Source organism: Apteryx rowi, unplaced genomic scaffold, assembly GCF_003343035.1.
Source record: "Apteryx rowi isolate R43461 unplaced genomic scaffold, aptRow1 scaffold_0, whole genome shotgun sequence".
In the NCBI taxonomy this organism is placed as follows: domain Eukaryota; kingdom Metazoa; phylum Chordata; class Aves; order Apterygiformes; family Apterygidae; genus Apteryx; species Apteryx rowi.
The window spans coordinates 12,591,720-12,612,402 of NW_020447195.1; the positions used below are offsets into that span (position 1 = coordinate 12,591,720).

Sequence of the window (20,683 nt, forward strand, 5' to 3'; positions counted from 1 at the left end):
CTCGGCGCCGCCCCGCCGGGCGGGGGCGGCGCGGCTGGGCGCGGCCGCGCCGGGAACTGGAAAGCGAAACTTAGGGCGGGGGCGGCTCCGTCGGCGCCGGAGCTGTCGGCACTTGCGGCGGAGCAGGCCCGGGGCTCTGCCGGCGGCCGCGGCAGCGCGCCGGGGACAGGGGTGAGCTCCGAGCACGACGGCGCCGGTTTTCTTCTCGCGGCGCAGGTGCGGTTCAGGCCCGGAGCACAGAGCAGCGCTCTCGCCCCGGGCAGCCGCGGGGCCCCGGCGGAGGCAGCACCGGGGCCCTGAGCGATGGATGGCGCCGGGCAGGAGCCTCGTTCTTGGCAGTCCCGACCTGGCGAAAGAGGTAAGAGCTGTGCGGTTGATGCAGGGCAGCGAGTCACAGAGGAGCTGGGGAATGATGTGCTACAGTGTGACCCATTCTTTCCTTGCCTGTGTACGTGCAGTATAATTTCCTCTGATGTATAAGTTCTTGCATTTCCTTATTTGCCCCCCAAATTCTGGTCGGGGCCCTTAAAGTGATGATATGTTGCAACAATCTCTTTACTAATTTGTTCTGCTAGTATTCAGTGCTTCTCTGAGTATTCAGTTGAGGGCTTGATAAAGACTATACAGCGTGTGCTCTCTGATATTGTGAGGGGTCAGGCTTTGTTCAAAAGGTCTGTTTTTTACCTGTGCTATATAAAGAAGGAGCTAGCTGCTGCTACTTTTTTCATTATTTAAATGACAGCTAATTCTGGAGGAAGTCTTGTCCAGTGTAGGAAAATTCTTCTTCAGTCTTTCTTAATTCTGCTTTCTGGACTGTAGAAAAGGTGTTATTTTCTTAGTGTCCTCAAGACTTAACAGCATAAATGAACTCTAGGCATGGCTTTTTTTTTTTTTTTTTTTTCCCCCTTCTTCTCTGTGTGGTCAGAAAAAAGGGTACCAAGGAAACACCAACATAAAGGCCTGGGTGTGAAATGCTCTTTTTCTTCTTTTTCTTCTTTTTCTTCTTTTTCTTCTTTTTCTTCTTTTTCTTCTTTTTCTTCTTTTTCTTCTTTTTCTTCTTTTTCTTCTTTTTCACATGATGCAAGATGTCCAAAATATGCTGACTGCCTGGCCAAAACACTCAGCTTTTATGTTGGGAGGCAAGTTAATATGGTTGACTATAATTAAGAAGTATTTCCTTTTCTTTGTAGGGCATGCCAATCATCGCTTTACACAAACAAGCAGGGATAGAGTAAATAATGGGTCAGGCCAGGCTCACAAGAGAGCAGCTCAGGCTGGGGAAAACCCCCAGGCTAGTAATTACCCTCTTCTACCTGGGCAAAGAGAGGAGAACTTTGGTGGTACTGGACGGTTCTTCAATCACGGAAGAAGAAACCAAGGTGGACAGGCCAACAGTGGATCCACAGGACACTGGAATGAACAAGAGAATGAGGGAAGGGGAAGGAAGCATCAAGACAGACAAGCACATGAGAGAGCCAGAGGGTCCTGGAATGAGCAAGAAAATGAAGGTAGGGTGAAGAGGTATCAGGGTGGACAAGCACATGAGAGAGCCAGAAGACCCTGGAATGAGCAAGAAAATGAAGGTAGGATGAAGAGGTATCAGGGTGGACAAACACATGAGAGAGCCAGAGAGCCCTGGAATGAGCAAGAAAATGAAGGTAGGGTGAAGAGGTATCAGGGTGGACAAGCACATGAGAGAGCCAGAGAGCCCTGGAATGAGCAAAAAAATGAGGATAGGGGAAGGAAGCATCAGAGTGGACAAGCCCACGATGGAGCTAGAGGGCTGAGGAATGGGCAGGAAAATGAAGGTAGAGGAAGGAGGATGCAACCTGGGGAGAATCCTCGTTTCCACCAGAACCCTACCCCAGGTGGTGCCCAGCTTAGTGAGCAGCCTCAGCAAACCAAAAGGATTGGCTACAAATTCCTAGAAAGTCTCCTCCAGAAAGACCCTTCCGAAGTTGTCATCACGCTTGCTTCCAGTTTGGGTCTGAAGGAACTTCTTTCCCAGACATCTATGAAACCTACTTTCCTTCAGCTCATCTGTCAGGTGCTTCGAAAAGCATGCAGTTCCCGAATGGATCGGCAGAGTGTCCAGCAGCTTCTTGGAGTGGTGAAGGAATCCAACTTTCTCAAGATCTGCCTGCCGCAGTATGTGTCTGACATGATAACTGAGGCAGTCCCTGCTGTACGACATCAGTACCCTGAGCATATTGGTAACATCATCTCACTTCTTCAGGACCTGATCAGTATTTTCCCAGCCAGCTCTGTACAGAACACCTCTATTCTCTTGACAGTCTTGCCAGCATCCATAAATGCCCTGCGAGCTTCTGGTGTGGACATCACAGAAGAAACAGAGAAGAATCTAAAAAAGGTCCAGATGCTTGTGCAGCACCTGCAGGAGAAGAGACGTGAAGGCACACTAAGGGCTGACAACTATACCCTTATGCAACCTCAGGCTGATGGTCAGGAAGAAACCTATCGTACAATGACCATTTATCCAACATATAATGAGGTACATCATGATGAGAAACCCTTTCTACGCCCCAATATTGTTTCTGGAAGATATGAGAGCACCAGCATTTATCTTGACACTCATTTTCGGCTTCTGAGAGAAGACTTTGTAAGGCCTTTAAGGGAAGGTATCCTGGAGCTTTTGCAGAGCTTTGAGGACAAAGGTTTGAGGAAGAAAAAATTTGATGACATCAGGATCTACTTTGACACACGTATTATTACCCCCCTCTGCTCCTCATCTGGTATCGTTTACAAGGTCCAGTTTGACACAAAGCCATTGAAGTTTGTACGATGGCAGAATTCCAAACGGTTGCTGTATGGATCCCTGGTCTGCATGTCTAAAGATCACTTTGAAACATGTCTTTTTGCTACTGTCTCAAATCGTGATAGTGCAGATCTGGCCCAGGGGATTGTGCAGCTATGTTTTAATACACAGAGCCAGGCACTGCTGGCAGAGGTTCAGCCCTCAGACTCCTTCCTTATGGTAGAGACAACTGCCTACTTTGAGGCCTATCGGCATGTGTTGGAAGGGTTACAGGAAATCCATGAAGAAGATATTCCATTCCAGAAGTACATTGTGGAATGCGATGCACATGTGAAGGAGCCAACATACCTGACAATGGGCACTACCTACAACTTTGCACCCTTGATGGAAGACTCTCCAACAGATGAAGACATGCACCCTGATGGCTTGAGAAGGCAGAGTGTCAATGTTCTAGATTCTAACCAGTGGCCTTCAATGGAAACTTTGAGATTAGATGAATCTCAGATGCAGGCATTGAGTCTTGCACTCACCAAGGAGCTGGCTATTATCCAAGGACCTCCTGGGACTGGTGAGAAACATTTGCTTTAGATCTCTATCATTTAAGAAATTCTACTTGCCTCCCCCAGTTAGGAAGACTAACTCTGAGAAAGTCAGCAGCAGTGTCTCCAAACTTCAGACCCATGCCTAGTGGATGCCTGAGTAGCCCAATTAGTGAGAGCTGTGGGGAAGAAGGTTAAAATATCCTCAAATACCCATATATACCTCTAAGTCAGATAAGATCTTACATATCACTGACCTAATTGCTGGTAGACCCCAGGCCAGGTTTTAGGGTGAAAAAGTTTTCAACTGTCTTTGATACCATGGTGTTTCTAGCTGAGCAACTGCTCTATTAGTCTTCATAGCATGTTAGAATATTGGGAATGTTCAGCTCTGGTCCTCTAGGTGTACAAAGCATTGCAATGGTGACTGCAGGCGCGTGTAAACCCTCTCACAATTGTGGGGAAGGTTGATGAATTTTAACTATTCTAAGTGGTATCTGAACTCAGCAAGCATCCACTGCTTTTGTTCTCCTGGTATCTGAATGTTTCATATACAGCTGACTCTCATATGTGGAGCCAGTGTCTGACCCCGGTTTATTAACCAAAAGGCAGCATTCTTGCAGAACAGACTTGCTCAGTTACAGCCCAGAAAGGATAGCAGCAGTGACATGCTACTTTGTTTACATATTGTAACCTAGCTACCTCTGGGGTAAGATCTTGGTTAGCACAGGTGAGATTTGCAGCCCAGAGGGAAACCTTGTATCTTGTTTTGATTCCTGTGTTTCAAGGCACCCTGTAGAGGGTGGATTACCCTTTTCTGATTCTGAGCTTGTTTTGCAGGGAAGACCTATGTGGGTTTGAAGATTGTTCAGGCTCTCTTGACTAATGAGCATGTGTGGCAAAGCACTGTCCAGAAATCTCCCATCCTTGTAGTGTGTTACACTAACCATGCACTGGATCAGTTCTTAGAAGGTAAGAGTGTCTGCTAAATATGCAGGGGGAAGAGATAGAAATTATAGTATTTGCTCTTTGCTCTAACTGTCCCACTTCTGGACATGACAACATGCCCTTATGGCTTTTGCTACTGACTCCAGCCCCACTGACACACAATAAGAAAGCTGTCAGATCAATCCAGTGTAGAGCTTGTAGTCAAATGCTGCTCTCCCTACCCCTTGACCTGCTGCAGAAAACAGAGCTTGGCTCTTCAGCACTAATATTTCTGTTTGATTCCCAGGAATATACACATTCCAAAAAAGTGGGATGGTGCGTGTTGGGGGAAGAAGCAGCAGTGAGGTCCTGAAACAATTCACCTTGAGGGAGCTGAGGAAGAAGTGTGAATTCCGACGCAACTTGCCAATGCATCTTCGCAGGGCCTACGTGAATGTATGTGCAGTTTGCCAGAGACCATAGGGAACTGGGTTGCCTGTGCATTGGACAAGCTAACTAAACTTCCTCCTCCAGACATGCTCCTTCACCTTGTCTTACACTGAAGTCAGCCTCTTAATCCTTCTGTCCTTGTTCACTTTATCAGTTTCTTGTCCTGCTGTTTCTGAACTTTGTTTATCTGAGTATGATGATGCCTGTCTTCTCTTTGTTATGAGTAGATAACCAGTCAGATGAAACAGGCTGAGCAGGAGCTCCATGAAGGAGCAAAGCACTTGGAGTGCACTACATATGGAGTGCTGCATGAGCGCCACTTGGAAGCATGCATTGCCCCCCAGCACTGGGACAGTCTGATGAGTGGTCTGGTAAGAGAGGTCCCTTTCTTCTGAGTCAAGCAGTCCCAGTGTCTGTTTACTGTATTCCTATGCCCTTTCTGCAAATGAGACTGAGGTTCCCAAGCACACTTTTTTGAGCCTCACTCAGCTAGTAGGAAAGAGAGGAAGTGAATGGCAAGCCATGCCAATTGACTGTAGTCTCTAAAAATGTTGTGGGTTTTTTTTTTTTTTGGGGGGGGGGGAGAAGGGGGGAGAGGAGGGTTGTTTCTTTTGTTTTTTTGGCCGGAGCTTTAAATTTTGCTTCTTTAAACTGCACTGATTTCAAATGATCTTTATCAATGTAAAAATACAAGAGACCAAAAGAAAGCCCCTTAAACTGAAGGGAAAGAGGGATGCTTTTTCTGAAGATCTGAGCCTGCCCAGGCTTTCTAGCTCTGGATGTCACGCAGGGCACTTTTCCTAATTTTATGCTGCTGCTGGTTGTTGCTTTGACATTATTCTAAGACTCTGAACTGCAATAGATCTGGCTGATTTAACTTTCTTTATACTAGGATGAGGAGGAGTTTTACTACAATGGTTCAATGATTCTGGAGTGGTTGGGCCTTGGTGTAAATGTCTTCACCCAGAGTGCTGCTGAGAACCTAGGGGCTGAGAATCCAGGTAAGAAACTCATCCTCTGTAGGTGTGTCTGCCCAAGCAATGCATGCATGCCAAAGAAAAGACACCGCTACTTAACAAACACTGAAGATACATGATACTGTAAGGGAGTGRAAAGATTATTAACCTTAATTTCCACATGGTGGTCTGACTGCTGCATTGTGATTCTGCCAGAGTGGCTGTGGCTGCCTGCATGTAACTAGTGACTTTCACAGGTGGTCAGCAGCAAAGAGAAGAGGAGCAGGAAGTTGAAGCAGAAGAGGAGCTGTTGGAAATCCCAGAGGAGGCTGACCTGATTCAAGCTGACAGAGTGATTGAGGATGAGGAGACAGCAAAGCCTCGAAGGAGGAAGGAGGAGGCTGTTCATGAACTGGCCAGTGTGCTGCTGGCTATGAAGCTGGAGAACCAAGAAGAAGGAACAGCCCAACCACAGCAGAAGGCTATGCAGTGGGAGGTAACTGCATGCGCTAGCATACCCTGGCTCTGCCTGAGTTTGTAAGGAGTAACATGGGGATGCTAATACAGAAGGAACTTTGTGCTATAACTGCTTGTTTGGGGGGATGGTTCTGCAGATAACTGCTGCTCAGAGGAAGAAAATGAAACAGAAGATGAGAGTTGAGCTCCGTAAACTGAGTGCAATGACAGAGTTGGAGGCCAAGACTATTCGGGATGTGTGGCAACTTGACCTGAGCTCCCGCTGGAGGCTTTACAGGTGACAGTACAGTTTTACAGAGTCTGTAAAGCAAATGTGTCCTAGGACTTTCAGTTTGCAAGCTCCTTCTGTCAATCTGAGGTGTTTCTGTCCATACCTGTTCAGTTCATTACCTGAACATGCTTCTCCCTGTAAGATATTTGTTCTCACTTTGCCTATATTGGCAGGACAGTGTTGTCATCACTGCTCTGTGGGTTGGGGACTGAGTATAGATGGTATTCCTCTCTTGCCCAGGAGACACACAGGAAGTTTTGAACTGACTCYGCTCAAAACTTTCAGATCACTGTCCTGTTCACCTTGCTGTGCATGATAATGGTACTTCCTTCTCAGGCACTGGCTGCAGATGTACCAGGGCTTTATTCGGCGGAGGATTCTGCAGCATGAACAGCAGTACCAGGCAGCAGCAGAGAGGCTGGCAGAACTGAGGCTGCAGGAAGATCTCTGCATTCTCAAAGAGGCTCAAGTTGTGGGGATGACAACTACAGGTACGTGGCAGTTGGGGAACAAACCAGCRTCCCACTGTATCCAGTGATGGTAAAAAGGACCTCACTGCCAAAAGATTAGTATCCAGCGCTGCTTGACAGCCTGGGCCAGACTCCACGTTAATCTGAAGCCTTCTTAATCTCTGACTCCCTTTGCAAATGTGGCTATCACAGACAAGCTGTCAGTTAGCTGCGTAAGCAGTTTCTGTTCTTGATCCACTGCTCGTGTCTGAGTTAAACGCAGTTGATATTAGCACTGCTATCTCCACATCACCTTTTAGTGAACACAGGTTGCATGAGTCTTGTAATCCAACCCTTTGGAGAGACAATTTTGGGTTTATTTAGGTGTGTTGATCCATGTGTTGAGCAGGTGTCCTCTGAAGAGAAGGTCAGGAAAAGGCCAAGGCATAGGACTCCAGTCCCACATGCCTTCCCTAATTTTCCTTCCATATAGAAGCCATTCTTGCTATGGTTCTGCTTCAAAGCCCAAAAGGATGAAACTTGGATTGTGGAATCTTGGGAAGACCCTCAGTCTCTTTTGGGACATAACATATCGTGAAACTCCCCACCCTGAAAATTCTCTCATTAAGTAATTATATTCTGCTAAAGCTTATCTTCTCTCCTTGCCCAGGTGCTGCCAAATACCGTCAGATCTTACAAAAAGTGGAGCCACRAATTGTAATTGTAGAAGAAGCAGCAGAGGTGCTGGAGGCTCACACCATTACTACTCTGAGTAAAGCTTGCCAGCATCTCATTCTCATCGGTGATCACCAGCAGGTAACATCTATACCTTTTCACCAAACACCAAATGTGAAAGGTTGCCAAGCCTTACAGCTTCCCAGTTTCCACGGGTGTTATTGGCCCTGTTTCCTGTGGTTCTGGAGTAAGCCTCCCGTGAGACTTGTCTTGTAGTTTAACTATCACAAGTGACATGCGCTTGAATCCAGTTTAGTTGTGACTGTACCTAACCTTGACACTTAGCACTTCTCCAAAAAATCCAGTCTCTGCCTTTCTGCTGGGGACCAGGGTTGCGGGAAAAGGTGATGAGTGAAAAAAATCTTACTATTGCCTAGGAGAAGTGCTAAAAAGTGGACTCCTATCCCTTCTTTTTCAGCTGCAGCCTAGTGCCAATGTGTATGACCTGGCCAAGAACTTCAATCTGGAAGTCTCTCTCTTTGAACGGCTGGTGAAAGTCAATTTCCCCTTTGTCCGCCTGAAATACCAAGTGAGGAGCAGTTCTCAAACATTCTCTTATGGCATTTGCATTTTACCTGGTTTAAATTTACAGTACGTCTAATTTCATATTTCTGCTCACAGAGCAGCCTAAAAGAAAAGGATGTGCTATTTAATCCTGAGAAGAGTGGTAAGAGCTGTCAAACTGCCATAAACAGTATACTGCTGTTCCAGGCATTTTAACCCTAGCTGACTGGTTATACGCTAATGTGGCCTGCAACACTGTGGTTCCTACACCTTTTAGTGCTACGAACACAGCTTATTGGGGCATCTGAGAGAATGGCAGCGCGAATCTTCTCAGGCTGCCTCCTCCTAAAGTGTTACAACTGTATATTTTGGTATCTGGACAAGTTGATTCTTCCTCCAGCAGTCCTGTATTTAAAATTCTCTAGAAGAGATCATGTAGTGGTTAGGGTGAGGTGCTGGATTTTGTTATGTAGAACCCTGTTCTCCTTAGATTTGCACTGAGACCAGCATGCTTATTGCAACAGCCTTGCCAAATGATTTTCATGGAGGTACTATGGTAACACTCGCCTTATAATTGCTGTTGGAGGGAGGGTTCCCATCTTGATTCTTACTGCAAAGTCACCCTTGTCTTGTATTTGGCCACTGTATTTACAGTGAAACAACAGATTCTTGGCAGGGAAATATGGTGCTTCTTCCTCAAGACTGATACACAGCTGCTTTGTGTTTCAGCACCGCATGCGTCCCGAAATTGCCCGGCTTCTCAGCCCCCATATATACCAGGAGCTGGAGAACCATCCATCTGTCCTGAAATATGAAAACATAAAAGTGAGTTTTCAGTAGTCCAAGCACTTTCCCTCTGTTACTGGCTAAAACAAGTTTCTGTAGAATAATATTTAAGGATTTTAACTTCTTAAATCAAGTTCAGCTAATGAAACTGCTACTTAAATCAAGGAAGCAAGGGATGCAGAATTAGGCATATAACTTGTAACTTTGTCTGGCATTAGTGACTGTGGGCATTGTAAATGGATCTGGTATTGATGACTTTAAAAGAACAGTCAAAAAAGGAAGAGGGACTAAAAGAATTTTGTGTGATTGAAAGCTAGGAAGAAATCTTAAATGAAACTTAAAGTATAATTTGTGAAACTTCCTCATAAGATATGTGACTTATTTGGGTTCTTTGTTTTGGCACCTTTACCTGTACACAAGATCTGCAAACAGGATCTATGCAGCTTAAAAGTATAAATGAATCATTATTGGCTAATGTGTGCAACCAACAGCTAGGATTTAATGATTTATTAAGCTGAGCATTGGTATGCTTGCCTCACCATAAGATGCCTGAAGTGTCTTTGCAAGTCAGGCAGGCATCATTCAGAAGAGGAAGGGTCACAGCCTCTGCTTCTTTAATATTGCTGAGTTTCCATCTTCCACCAACTTCCTGTTTTCTGATATTTATTTCCCTGCCCCACTTCAGTTATGATTTTATACCTTTCCATGTTAGTGCTCATCTTCTTTTATCTTTGAACTAGTAACAATCGTACCTCTGTAATTTCACCTATCCTATCTTGCATAGCCCTGTTCTGCAGACTTTTGCACAGCTCTCTGTCACAACAATTTCCTCGGAATTCTGAGCCAAGGTTACACAGCAATGCTGTGTCCGAGCTAGGTCTTGGATCCTTGGAACCAAAACAACTGAATACCCTGGGACAAAGAATTAGAGGTGGTTACAGAGAGAAGATTACAGTAGCTTAGTCTACTTAGCTCTCTCTTCATGAAAAGACAGTACTTGTTAGTTGAAAGCTCTTTAACTGGATGAGAAAGGTGCTAAAAACACAGTAGAATGCTGAAGCCAGGCAGGAGAAAATTAACAGTGAGGATGTTTATTTACTGGAATAAGCTATCTAGGAAAGTTGCAGGTGTCCTCTTGGTATCTTCAAATCCAGATCAAGTATTTTGTAGAAGATGCCTTAGTTAAAAATAGCTATTTAGGTCAGGAGAAATAGGGTAAAATTTTGTGATCTCCTATGAGATAAGCTATTCTGGAGAATGTTATGGTCCTATTTGGCCTTAAAACAAACTTGAGATATCAAAACCCATCAAAATTTCATCATCTTAACTAGTACAGTAACCAACAGAGGTGACCATTGAATTAAATTATACAGCAGTTATTGCAACTATGGACATGCTGGAAAGCCAGAGATCTGCATGTGATTCATGAAAAGTGTTCTTTCCTGAAAAAAAGCAGTCTCTATGTTTTGGTGTAACAGGCCAAGAATTCCTTGTGGGTAGAATTCCAGTTAATAGGCAAAAAAAACGAAGGTCCCCATTAACCCAAGGCAAATGGAAGTTTTAAACAAGTGAGCAGACAACTCACTAAACCCCTGACTACTGAGTAACTACTGGAAATGTCACTAATCAGCTCRAAGTCTCCTCTGATGAATATACTACGGAAATCTAAGAGGCAATTACTTTAAGTATGCAGTAACCACATATTGCAGTCCTCTTCTAAAGAATCTTCTTAGTAAGGGATAATCAGGGATGTGGGAAGGGAGAATTCTGCTGCTGAGATTCTTTTCTTTTGTTCCAGGGGGTCTTATCTAACCTCTTCTTTGTGGAGCATGACTTTCCTGAGCAAGAGATCCAGGAAGGGAAAAGCCACCAGAACCTGCATGAGGCCCAGTTTGTAGTGGAATTGTGCAAGTATTTCTTGTGTCAGGATTATCTACCTTCTCAGATCACCATTCTCACTACCTATACTGGGCAGCTTTCCTGTCTGCGCAAGCTCATGCCAGCCAAGACCTTTGCAGGTGTGAAGGTTCATGTTGTGGATAAATACCAGGGGGAAGAGAATGATATTATCCTGCTGTCACTTGTGCGGAGCAACAAAGAGGAGAGATCAGGGTTCTTGCAGATCTCTAATCGGATATGTGTAGCATTATCCAGAGCTAAGAAAGGGTTGTATTGTATCGGAAATATGAGAATGCTTGGCAAGGTTCCTCTCTGGAGCAAGATCATTCACACCCTCCGGGAGAAAGGCCACATTGGCCGCTCATTGATGCTTTGCTGCCAAAACCACCCAGAAACCAAGACACTGGTATCTGCAGCAGCAGACTTCAGCAAAGTCCCAGAAGGAGGCTGTAGTCGTCCCTGTGAATTTAGGTTGAGTTGTGGACATGTTTGCACAAGGGCATGTCACCCATATGACACACAGCACAAAGAGTATCAGTGCCTGAAGCCTTGTCAAAAGGTGCTTTGTACAGATGGGCATCGCTGTCCGCAGTTGTGTTATGAGCCCTGTGGACCCTGCATGGTGAAAGTAGAGAAAACTATTTCTAAGTGTGGCCACCAACAGATGGTGCCATGCTCTACTCCAGACACTGAGTTTTTTTGCCAAGAACCTTGTCAGAAAAAGTTGAACTGTGGGCACACATGCAACAAATTCTGTGGGCAGGAATGCACTACAGCGTGTCCTGAGCTGGTTACAGTTGTATTGAAATGTGGCCACATCCAGCAAGTGAAGTGCTGGATCACTGAGGAGATGAAACATGGGATGCCTGTGGAATGTAAAACTAAGTGTTCTGTCACACTAGAGTGTGGTCACGTATGCCCAGGTTCCTGTCATACCTGCTTTGAAGGAAGATTTCATAAGCCATGTAACAGGCCATGCAAGCGCTTCTTAGTCTGCTCCCACAAGTGTCAGCAGCCTTGTACTACCGAATGCCCTCCATGTCAACTGGACTGTCAGAACCACTGCATTCATAGCAGATGTAAAAAGAAATGTGGAGAGAGCTGTTTTCCGTGTGCAGAGCCATGTGAGTGGCGATGTCGGCACTACCAGTGTACCAATCTTTGCTCTGAACCATGCAATAGGCCTCGTTGCAATGTACCGTGCACTAAACTACTGCACTGTGGACACCCTTGTATTGGATTGTGTGGAGAGCCCTGCCCACAGAAGTGCCTTGTCTGTGACCGTGAAGAAGTCACCCAGATCTTTTTTGGCTTTGAGGAAGATCCAGATGCTCGATTTGTACAGCTTGAAGACTGTGGCCATGTCTTTGAGTCCCAAGGCCTTGACCATTATATGGATGAAGATGATGATGTCATCAAGCTGAAAGTGTGCCCTGTCTGTCAGACACCTATTAGAAAGAATTTAAGATATGGCACCATTGTGCAAAGGCGGCTGGATGAGATAGAGAGAGTGAAAGAGAAAATCCAAGGCCCAGTACAGGAAATTGAATCTAGAAGACAAAGCCTACAGGCTGCACTAGCAGGGAATGCTGTTCTGCAGAGGAATCTACCCCTTAAGTACCTTATGCTGGAAGATAAACTAAGGGTCTCTGTTTTATCCACAAAGAGTATTGGACTAATTGAGAACCTGCTTAACTTCTATGAACGTCTAGCTGATCTGACCAATTCTATGAGCAAAATTGATGCAAGTGAGAGGAAAGAACTGAGGAAGCGGCTGGATGAAGTCCAGAAGTGGCTGGATAAGCCGCGCCTCAGTTTTACAGGGCAGGAGCTCTCTGACCTGCAGGTTGAGATTCAGAGACTGACCTACTTGCTGAGTCTCTTGGCAAGGTGCAAAGGTGCAAGCGGGAGGATCACCCCAGCCCTTGCAGAAGAGATTGCTAGTGTGCGTGAGATCCTGGAAGGGACAAAGAAATTTAGAGATGAGGATGAGGCTGTAGTAAAGACTAAACTAGAGAGGCTCTGCAGGGCACTGCCTGTGTCAGGGCTAGGGATCTCTGAAGCAGAGCGGGTGCAGATTGTCAGTGCTGTTGGCTGCTCACCTGGTCACTGGTTCAAGTGCAAAAATGGGCATATCTATGTGATTGGGGAGTGTGGGGGTGCAATGGAGAGGAGCAGGTGCCCCGAATGCCATGAAGCGATCGGGGGCACAAACCACACTCTGGACAGCACCAACAGCCTGGCCCCCGAGATGGATGGGGCAACACACGCGGCCTGGTCCGATACAGCCAACAACCTGCTCAACTTCGAGGAGCTCCGCAGGCTGCTGTAGCGGTGCCCCCGCCGCCGGGGCCGCCGCGCCGCCTCCGCGGGCGCCCCTGTAGCTAATAAAGTGTATCCACGTTCTCTGCGGCTCTCGTCTCTCGGGCCGGGCTCCGCGGCGGGCGTGGCGCGCGGCTGCGCCGTTACCCGGAAGCGGATGTGGCGGCCGGGAGGGAGCGCTGCTGGTCGCGGCGCCGCCATGGAGCCGGCGAGCGCGGGGCCGCGGCGAGCGCGGGAGCCGCTGCGGGACCTGCGGGGAGCGCTGCGCGCGGTGCTGGCGCGGGTCCGAGGTGGGGGCTGGGCCGGGGCAGGGGCCGCGCCGCGCCGCGCCGCCTCCGGCCTCTCTGAGGTCTCTTTCTGCCTTTGCAGAGGGCGAACCGGGCGAGGGYCGCGAGCCGTTCGAGCCGCAGCGCTTCTGGGACGCGCTCGGTACGGAGCGAGCGGGGGCGCTGCACGGGGCGGTGACSGGGCCGGGCTACGTGCGGGCCGGGTTGGGGCGGTGCTGCGGCCGGGCTGCCGCACGGGGCAGAGCTGGGCCGGGGCAGGGCTGGGGCCGGGCTGCCGCACGGGGCAGAGCTGGGCCGGAGCCGGGGCAGGGCTGGGGCCGGGCTGCCGCACGGGGCAGAGCTGGGCCGGGGCCGGGGCCGGGGCCGGGGCCGGGGCCGGGCTCGGTCGGGGCGAGGCCACCATGTGGGGCTGGGCTGGGGTGGGCGCCGTGCAGGCACGTTCAGCAGTTTTTGTGGGTAGTGTTAGTGACAGAGCTGGGACTCTGGTGCCGTTACATGACACGGCTATGAGTTACAAGAGACATCACCAGGAAGGTCTCCAGTCAGGGCTCCTGCATTTGTCCTCAGCTTCCTCGTGTCGTTGCTGACAAAGCAGCAGGCAGTATGGAGTAGCTGTCATGACCCAGCTTTTTAAAGGTTTTGGTCTGTGTTAAAGCCTGCTGGCGTGTCCTGGTAAAGGTGTCATGGGCCAGGAGACAAAATGTGATCGTGGATTTCAGAACCGGCCAAGTAAAAAAGTAGAAATGAATGGACAGTTTAGTGTGACACAGCTGCAATGTGGATTTTTTTTCTTCTGCTGTACRGTTTAGCTTATATTCTTGTCGCATTTAGAAACGAGAGACAGTAATCAGCAGGTAGATGTTAGGGCTAAACAGCATCAGAGAAGACATTGCTCATCTAGCTGTTCTGTTTTTTCATGTTTTACTTAAGATCCTGACAAATGTCTTTTTCCTATTGGATCATTTCTAGGTCAGACATTCAAAGCAACATCACAGGAAGCTACAAAGCTGAGTCTGGCATTCTCAAGGCCTCCACTGCCTTCTGTAGAGGTGAGTGAAAGCCTCCACAGAGTGGGAAATTGCAGTGCGTGTGCTAAGTTTCAGATATCTCCTGGCTCACTAGACCAAAACAGAGTGGTTGGATTCAACACAAACGGGGGACATTTGTGTGGACTACATGTTGTAGAATATATTAATCCAGTTCAAGAATTGCCTAAAGAACTGATTTCTGGAGGTTGGGGGAGTATACCAAATAAGTATTCTTATATTCTTTTCTTTAACATCATTTAACATATACAGCTGCTTGCAGGTGAAGACAGTATATTGGGCAATGTGGATCTTATATCTAAGAATGGAATTATTTTTGCTGTTAATTGAGAGAAGTTTTAACACAGTTGTGTTTCAAAGAGGAAAAAAAGAACACAAATTCAGAATAATGATCTAAGCCACTTCTTCCTCTCTGATGTATGACCAGCAGACTAGTGGGTGTTTTCTGTTACCAAATCATGAGGAAACGCATGATGCATACAGTGAGTCTGCAGCTCTAGCGAGTTATTCCATTCTGCACTTGCAGACTTCAGAAACACCTAAATGCTGTAATTTACCATTGTGCTGTACTTGTTTCTTGAGCAAGTTGGCCATTGCTATGCTTCCCTATAGTCTTTTTTCAAAGTAATCTGGATTTAAATGGTTGCTTGTGAGACTTTCTAAATGGAATGCAGTAATGAAATTTTCCTGGTTAATCCTTTTGCCTATCCATTTTCAGGATTGTCAGAAGCTGAGTGAAGATGTCCAAAATGCAATTCTTGCAGTTGCCACAGTTTACTACTCGCTCCCCAAAGGTCAAGGTGAGATAGTAACAGCAGGGCAGTGCCAGTTCTTTCATCACTGTATGATGAAGCCCAGTATTTCAGAGTCTAGTAGGAGACTTGGCATCTACAGGAAAGCAAGTTCTCATGAGCAAAGAGAGTCCCATTGTCAGCTATTCCATAGACTTGCAACATGGTTATGAGTGAACCATTCCACTGTCTACTCCTGTGGATTTCCAGCTGTGAAAGAGTGATAATTTAGGAAGAAGTATAGTTGATTGAGTGTTTGTATTTATAAAACGTTGAGATCTTGCCCAAAGTCCTTTTGAAACTCGAGAACAACATCGCTTCCTTCAAAGTACCTGTAACTTTATATATACCATGTATCTGCATGACTGGAGCTGCCTGTGTATTCATCTTTGGCAATTGCTTTCTGTCATTGCTGTCTTTTTTCTCAATCTCAACCAGGTACTACTCTTCGGAAGATGGTACGAGATGCTACTACTGAGGTAGTGGAAGGAATGATCCAGCTCACAGAAACAATTCTCAATACTCCATTGGAGAGGTAATGCTCTTCCAGAAAGAAGAGAGAAAATGTTACAGGTATACTTGTCAGGGAACAGCAAGTGCAGGCTGCTCCCAAAGGAAAGGGGGGAGCCAGGAGCTGACCATGGTTTTAAGGCAGGCAGAGGCAGTGCCCTCACCAGCAAGGGCCCAGTCTCATAGTATCTGAGTGAGCAGAGCAGGCCTGGTGAAGGTAGCCATGTTCAGTTGAGAGTTCAGATCGTCAGTCAAGTCTATAGCGGCAAGGTGTATTTGAGGTCAAGCTGGAAAATCAAGCCAGCAAGTCAGGGTCAGGTCCTGAAACAGTAACCAGGGTCAGACACAGACCAGTGATTGCCCAGTTGGGTCAGTGGTGAATTGGGCCCAAGGTCAAGCAAGGAAGTCAAGTCAGTGGGTCAGGATCAGGGTCGGAATCGAGGGGGTATGAGACTGGGTGCAGACATAGCTGCTACGCAGCTGTGATGTAGCACAGACAGGGCCCAGCCAGAGAACTTAAAAGCATCTTCTAGGGGAAGGAGGGACTGGGCCTCACTTCTAACTTTCTTCACAGGAGCTCTTATCAGTAAAAGAACTGACCTTGGACTTAGCCAGCTAAACTCTTTAACTGAGCCAGCTAAAGTCCTGGGAGGGTGGAAACCACTCAAGGCCCTGACAGTACTCAGTAACCAAGTGGGGTATCTTTTTGTACAGAGAGAATAGATTTTCATCCTGTCTGTGGCAAGGAAAGAGGCTGGGAGCAGGATTCCCGTGAAGGTGCTGGGGTAGTGTTTGCATTGGTGGGCAGGTTTTGCCCTTGGAGTGGACTGTCCTACACAATGATCACTTGACTTTCTGAAGCTAGTTATCGGAACACTATGCTTCCTGGGAGATATTATGGAACCTCTTTTCACTGATTACAGACCACTGCCCGTAGGCAGAGGTCAGCAATCTCTGATACAGACTACTAATTTGGATAGATTCTGGAAGATATATAAGCACGAGCACCTTGAGAGGCCTCTGTGGAGGTTCCTGCTTCTTTTTCCAAATAGTCATTAAACTCAGTAGGAACCAGCACCTGTTGCTTTGCACAGATGCAACATACCAATGACCAGCTGCTTGGTGACTGCAGAAAAGAAAATCACAATTTAGCAGAACAGTGTTACTGATTCTAACTTTGAGTGGCTCTGGTTTGTTTCAGCTTGTCTCAGGAACAGCTTATATCAACTGGTAGTGTGTGGGAGGCATGTGAGCAAGCATCCAATCTGCCACGAGGTGAGTACTGTGTATGCGAAAAAAAATGGACTAGGATATGTGGTCTTGGAATATCGATGGCCCTTGTGAGGAATATTGTAGCTAACACAATAGAGACTCGCTCATTTTGCAAAACTGTACTATTCTTTGAAGTGTATAAGCTTGGAAGCCAGGTCAGGTTGTTTTCATGGCAGCAACGCAGCTCTGAACTCTGCAAAAATGTTTGAGCCTATGGTCTCAAGATCTAATGATCTCAAACCTAGGTGAGTGTTGCTGGGAACTAATTTAAATCAGTACGGTGTCAGATTTTTTCTTCCTTTTGTTTTTACAGATAACCAGGCAGCAGTTGTGTCAGCTCTAGCTGCATGTCTAGGTGTGGTCAAGGATGCTTTGGAAGAGATGGAACATGTAAGGAAGGCCCTAAGCCTTTGAAAAACCTGCAGTGATGGGTTGCAGTGATGGAATACGGGAATGGTTTTATACACAGGCTCTGATTTGAATTGGATTTGATATGAGCTAGCTTATTGTGTTACCTGGATCTTAATGAGTTTTTAAACCCAAGTCTGATCCTGCTACCTTATATATGGTTTTTATGAGGCCATGTCCTTGAATGTGGGTGGGTGGTTCTAGGCTGATGTAAGAATGGGACTCTCTGCCAGATTCTTGCTTCTCACTGTTGAATTGGAGCAAGGGGTTGTTTTTTCTTAAACCGATCCCATTAGGATTAACAAAATTGGGCAACTGAGATGCTGGTGCAAGAGAGATTCCTCCATAAATTATTTGTATGATTTCTAGATAATGTTTTCTCTTTTTTGCTGGGTACTCTTGGAATGGATGTTAGGCCCTGGATTTTCAATGCATCTGTGTTCTCAGGCTCTGGTGGAAGGGCGAGACCCCTACAGTGACATCATGGAAGATGAGGAGCTGGGCTTTCGGGGCAACAGAGATACCTACTGGTCAGAAGCTGACCGGAAGCTGCTTGGCCCCTGCATGGGATTAATGAAGGCTTCCAAAGCTTGCTTGAAGAAGGTCTTGGGTGTAGTGAAGGCTCATGGAAAAGCTGACTCTTCAGAGCAGATCGCTCAGCTGGATGACCTTGCAGACATTGCTAATGAGATCAGTCCAAGGTAAGCAGGTCTCTCCCCTTGTTGCTTTCTGCTCCAGAGCAGTCCCTGTGTTTCCTGAGGTCTAGAGAGTGGATCAGGAAAACCTATATGACATTGAATCTGTGAGCTAGTGGTGGAAGCAGCTGTGTGTGAAGACACTATTATGGCATAGACTGTTGAGAGATATGCAGATTAGGAAAGGAACGTGTTCTGCACCTTGAGGTAGTGCTGTGACTGTGAGTGGGGATGAGATGGGAGTGGGCACCGAAGCCTGAGAAGGCAGTGAAAAGCATCCTATTGGTTTAACTGATGTCTCATTGTCACGCTCTGCAGTTCCAGACTTACACTTAGGGTGGGTGTAGGCTTTGACCAAGGATCTATAAGTTGTGCTATCAAGGACTTTTCTTCAGTGGTGACTTCCCTCTCTTCTATTCTAGTGTTGATGAGCTGGCACTGAGCATGTATCCACCTATGAACCAGCTGGCTGTGCGACTCAATGTAAGTATCTGCAGCCTGCATTCAAATCGAATTGGAGGGATTATGTGTCTGGTGGGTGTCAGTCACTGTATCAGTAACAGTTCTTAGGGATGAGGAGTCCTCTGGTTCTTATACATTTAGTTTCCTTGAGGTGGAAATGTGTTTCTCTTCTTTACTTCTTCAGGGAAGAGCATGGCCACTCTAGGGTTGACTCTGAGTTATAATCCATAGAGATGTCCAGTGACAGTATCTCAGGCAAGTGGGATCTAAGGCTGCCAGTGTGTTCCATGTCTACTTTCTTCCCTCTGTCGGGTAGATTTACTCAAATGAAGTGATCTAAATTAAAACTATAAAATAAAAATTTTTACAGTGAGCATGATCAAGCACTGGAGGAGGTTGCTCAGAGAAGCATTGGAATCTCCATCTTTGGAGATTTTCAAAACTTGGCAAGGCTCTGAGCAACCTGACTAAACTTTGAGGTAGGCCTTGCTTTGAGTGGGAGATTGGACTAGGTGACCTCCAGAGGCCCTTTCCAACCTAAATTAAGTGTATACCTTCCCATATCTGAAAGTCTTTATTCTGACTCTTAGTTCTCATTTCTTGCATTTGGCCAGTGCGTTGATCTTTTGGTACAAAATATTAAACATTGCTTAATATCAAATTGCATTGCAAACAGTCACTTATGACTTCATGTCTTAATTCCAGTTACCGATTTCTCACAGGCTTATCTTTTTAAGAAGAAAGCATTTTAATATTTGGCTTTTTTTTAAAGTCTTTTTTTTTTTTTTTTAACTTGTCCTAGCCAGCAGTAGGTTGGGAGACACTCCCAGCATGGCAATGTTAGCTTCCTCCTGCATCAGGGTCTGCAGCAGTTTTACTCATTCTTGACTGTATCGAACACTCCTACATGCCTCTTTCTTTTCCGATACTGCTGGGCCCCTTCTTCCCATGTATGGTTCACTCATTTCCCTTTTGTTTCYTTCTAGGCTGCTAAATTGGCGTCAGTATTAAAGAAAGTCTTAGAGATTACAAAGTGAGTATGAGTTACAGTTCTCAAGTGTGTGTTCCCTGATACGAAAGCTGATATCATTCTGCCTCTTGTCAAGGATGACTCATTTCTAAATAGTGAATGCTTGTATTTTGGCATGTTATCTGGAAGGAAAGAGGTGGGAATAGGAAGAGGATGGTAGGAATAAAAGTGGTCCCTGCTGAAGACAAGAGTATCAGGGTTTGTGATTAGAGACATGAATGTGGCTTCTTCCTTGCTCAAAGCACTCTGTGAGGCACAGCAGTGTTGTTTTATTGCTGTTGTAATTCAGCACTTTGCAACAGCCATGTGGTGTGGGGGTTTCTCTAGTCTACAGGTGCACAGGTATAAGGCACCTAGGAGACTTTCCTAATGTATTTCCTCTACTTTTGCAGAACAAGCCATGTATGTCTGCCATCAGAGGAAGGCTGGGTGCAGTTTCTCACTGGTGCAGTAGATCACAACATGGACAAAATCAAGAACTTCACACAGGGTGAACTTTAGCTCTCCTATGTCAACATGTGTTGCTGCCACTGGCTCTGGCATATGCTTTCCCAGTGAATCTGTCTGGCCGTTTTCTAGCTATAGGAGAATGATGAGGACAGTTCTTTTAGGGGAGAACTTTACTGTCTCTTGGCAGAAGTTTCTTAAGTTTCCCAGGGAGGAAGTCACCCTTTGCTATCGCAAAAGCTGTAACTTTTGCTTGGACTCCTGGAATGATGCAATGCTGCATCTTAATGCTGTGAATGTGCCCCATTCTTCAGATGTTACAGCTACCATGGGGTACAAAGAGCAATAAAATGTTAGATTTGCATGGGTGACTTCATCTGTTTTCATGTGGCAGGATATACACAGAAGGAAAGGCTCTTGCTTCTTTTGCAAGCCAACAAATGAACCATTAAAATAAATGCAGCAGTGTTCCTGCTTCTTTTCAAACCGTAGGGAAGAATGAATGATCTCTCTTCTATTCCCTGAGAAAGCAGTGGAAATATTATTTACTGCTTTACCAGCTTCAAGGACCTGTAGGAATAAGTGCATCTCTAGAAAAATGCAACATCTGTCATCACCTTAAAGTTCTAAGTTATCCTTTTTGC

The 20,683-nt window shown here is 46.2% G+C and overlaps 2 protein-coding genes across 3 annotated transcripts in view; both read left to right on the top strand.

Moving 5' to 3' along the window:
- The window catches only part of ZNFX1 (zinc finger NFX1-type containing 1), a 13,505-nt gene extending 330 nt beyond the window's left edge, over nt 1-13,175 (top strand). The window contains exons 2-14 of one of the 2 annotated variants that reach the window (XM_026057878.1): nt 217-358; nt 1,191-3,344; nt 4,156-4,287; nt 4,550-4,698; nt 4,920-5,063; nt 5,585-5,693; nt 5,906-6,144; nt 6,263-6,402; nt 6,733-6,887; nt 7,516-7,661; nt 7,999-8,109; nt 8,814-8,909; nt 10,669-13,175. In XM_026057878.1, coding sequence (XP_025913663.1) covers nt 304-358; nt 1,191-3,344; nt 4,156-4,287; nt 4,550-4,698; nt 4,920-5,063; nt 5,585-5,693; nt 5,906-6,144; nt 6,263-6,402; nt 6,733-6,887; nt 7,516-7,661; nt 7,999-8,109; nt 8,814-8,909; nt 10,669-13,101 — 6,063 coding nt within the window. In that variant the 5' untranslated portion in view covers nt 217-303 and the 3' untranslated portion in view covers nt 13,102-13,175. Of the gene's footprint in view, nt 1-92; nt 359-1,190; nt 3,345-4,155; nt 4,288-4,549; nt 4,699-4,919; nt 5,064-5,584; nt 5,694-5,905; nt 6,145-6,262; nt 6,403-6,732; nt 6,888-7,515; nt 7,662-7,998; nt 8,110-8,813; nt 8,910-10,668 lie in introns of those variants that run through there. The other variant, XM_026057869.1, reaches the window with a different exon arrangement.
- A 100-nt stretch (nt 13,176-13,275) lies between these two features.
- Nucleotides 13,276-20,497, top strand: CCNDBP1 (cyclin D1 binding protein 1). Its single transcript, XM_026057938.1, has 11 exons — nt 13,276-13,381; nt 13,461-13,520; nt 14,348-14,427; nt 15,143-15,224; nt 15,654-15,750; nt 16,927-17,000; nt 17,311-17,387; nt 17,853-18,106; nt 18,523-18,583; nt 19,549-19,595; nt 19,985-20,497. The coding sequence occupies exons 1-11, from the start codon at nt 13,291-13,293 to the stop codon at nt 20,091-20,093; spliced, it is 1,032 nt and encodes a 343-aa protein (XP_025913723.1). The 5' UTR covers nt 13,276-13,290; the 3' UTR covers nt 20,094-20,497.
- Nucleotides 20,498-20,683: the final 186 nt, after the last annotated feature.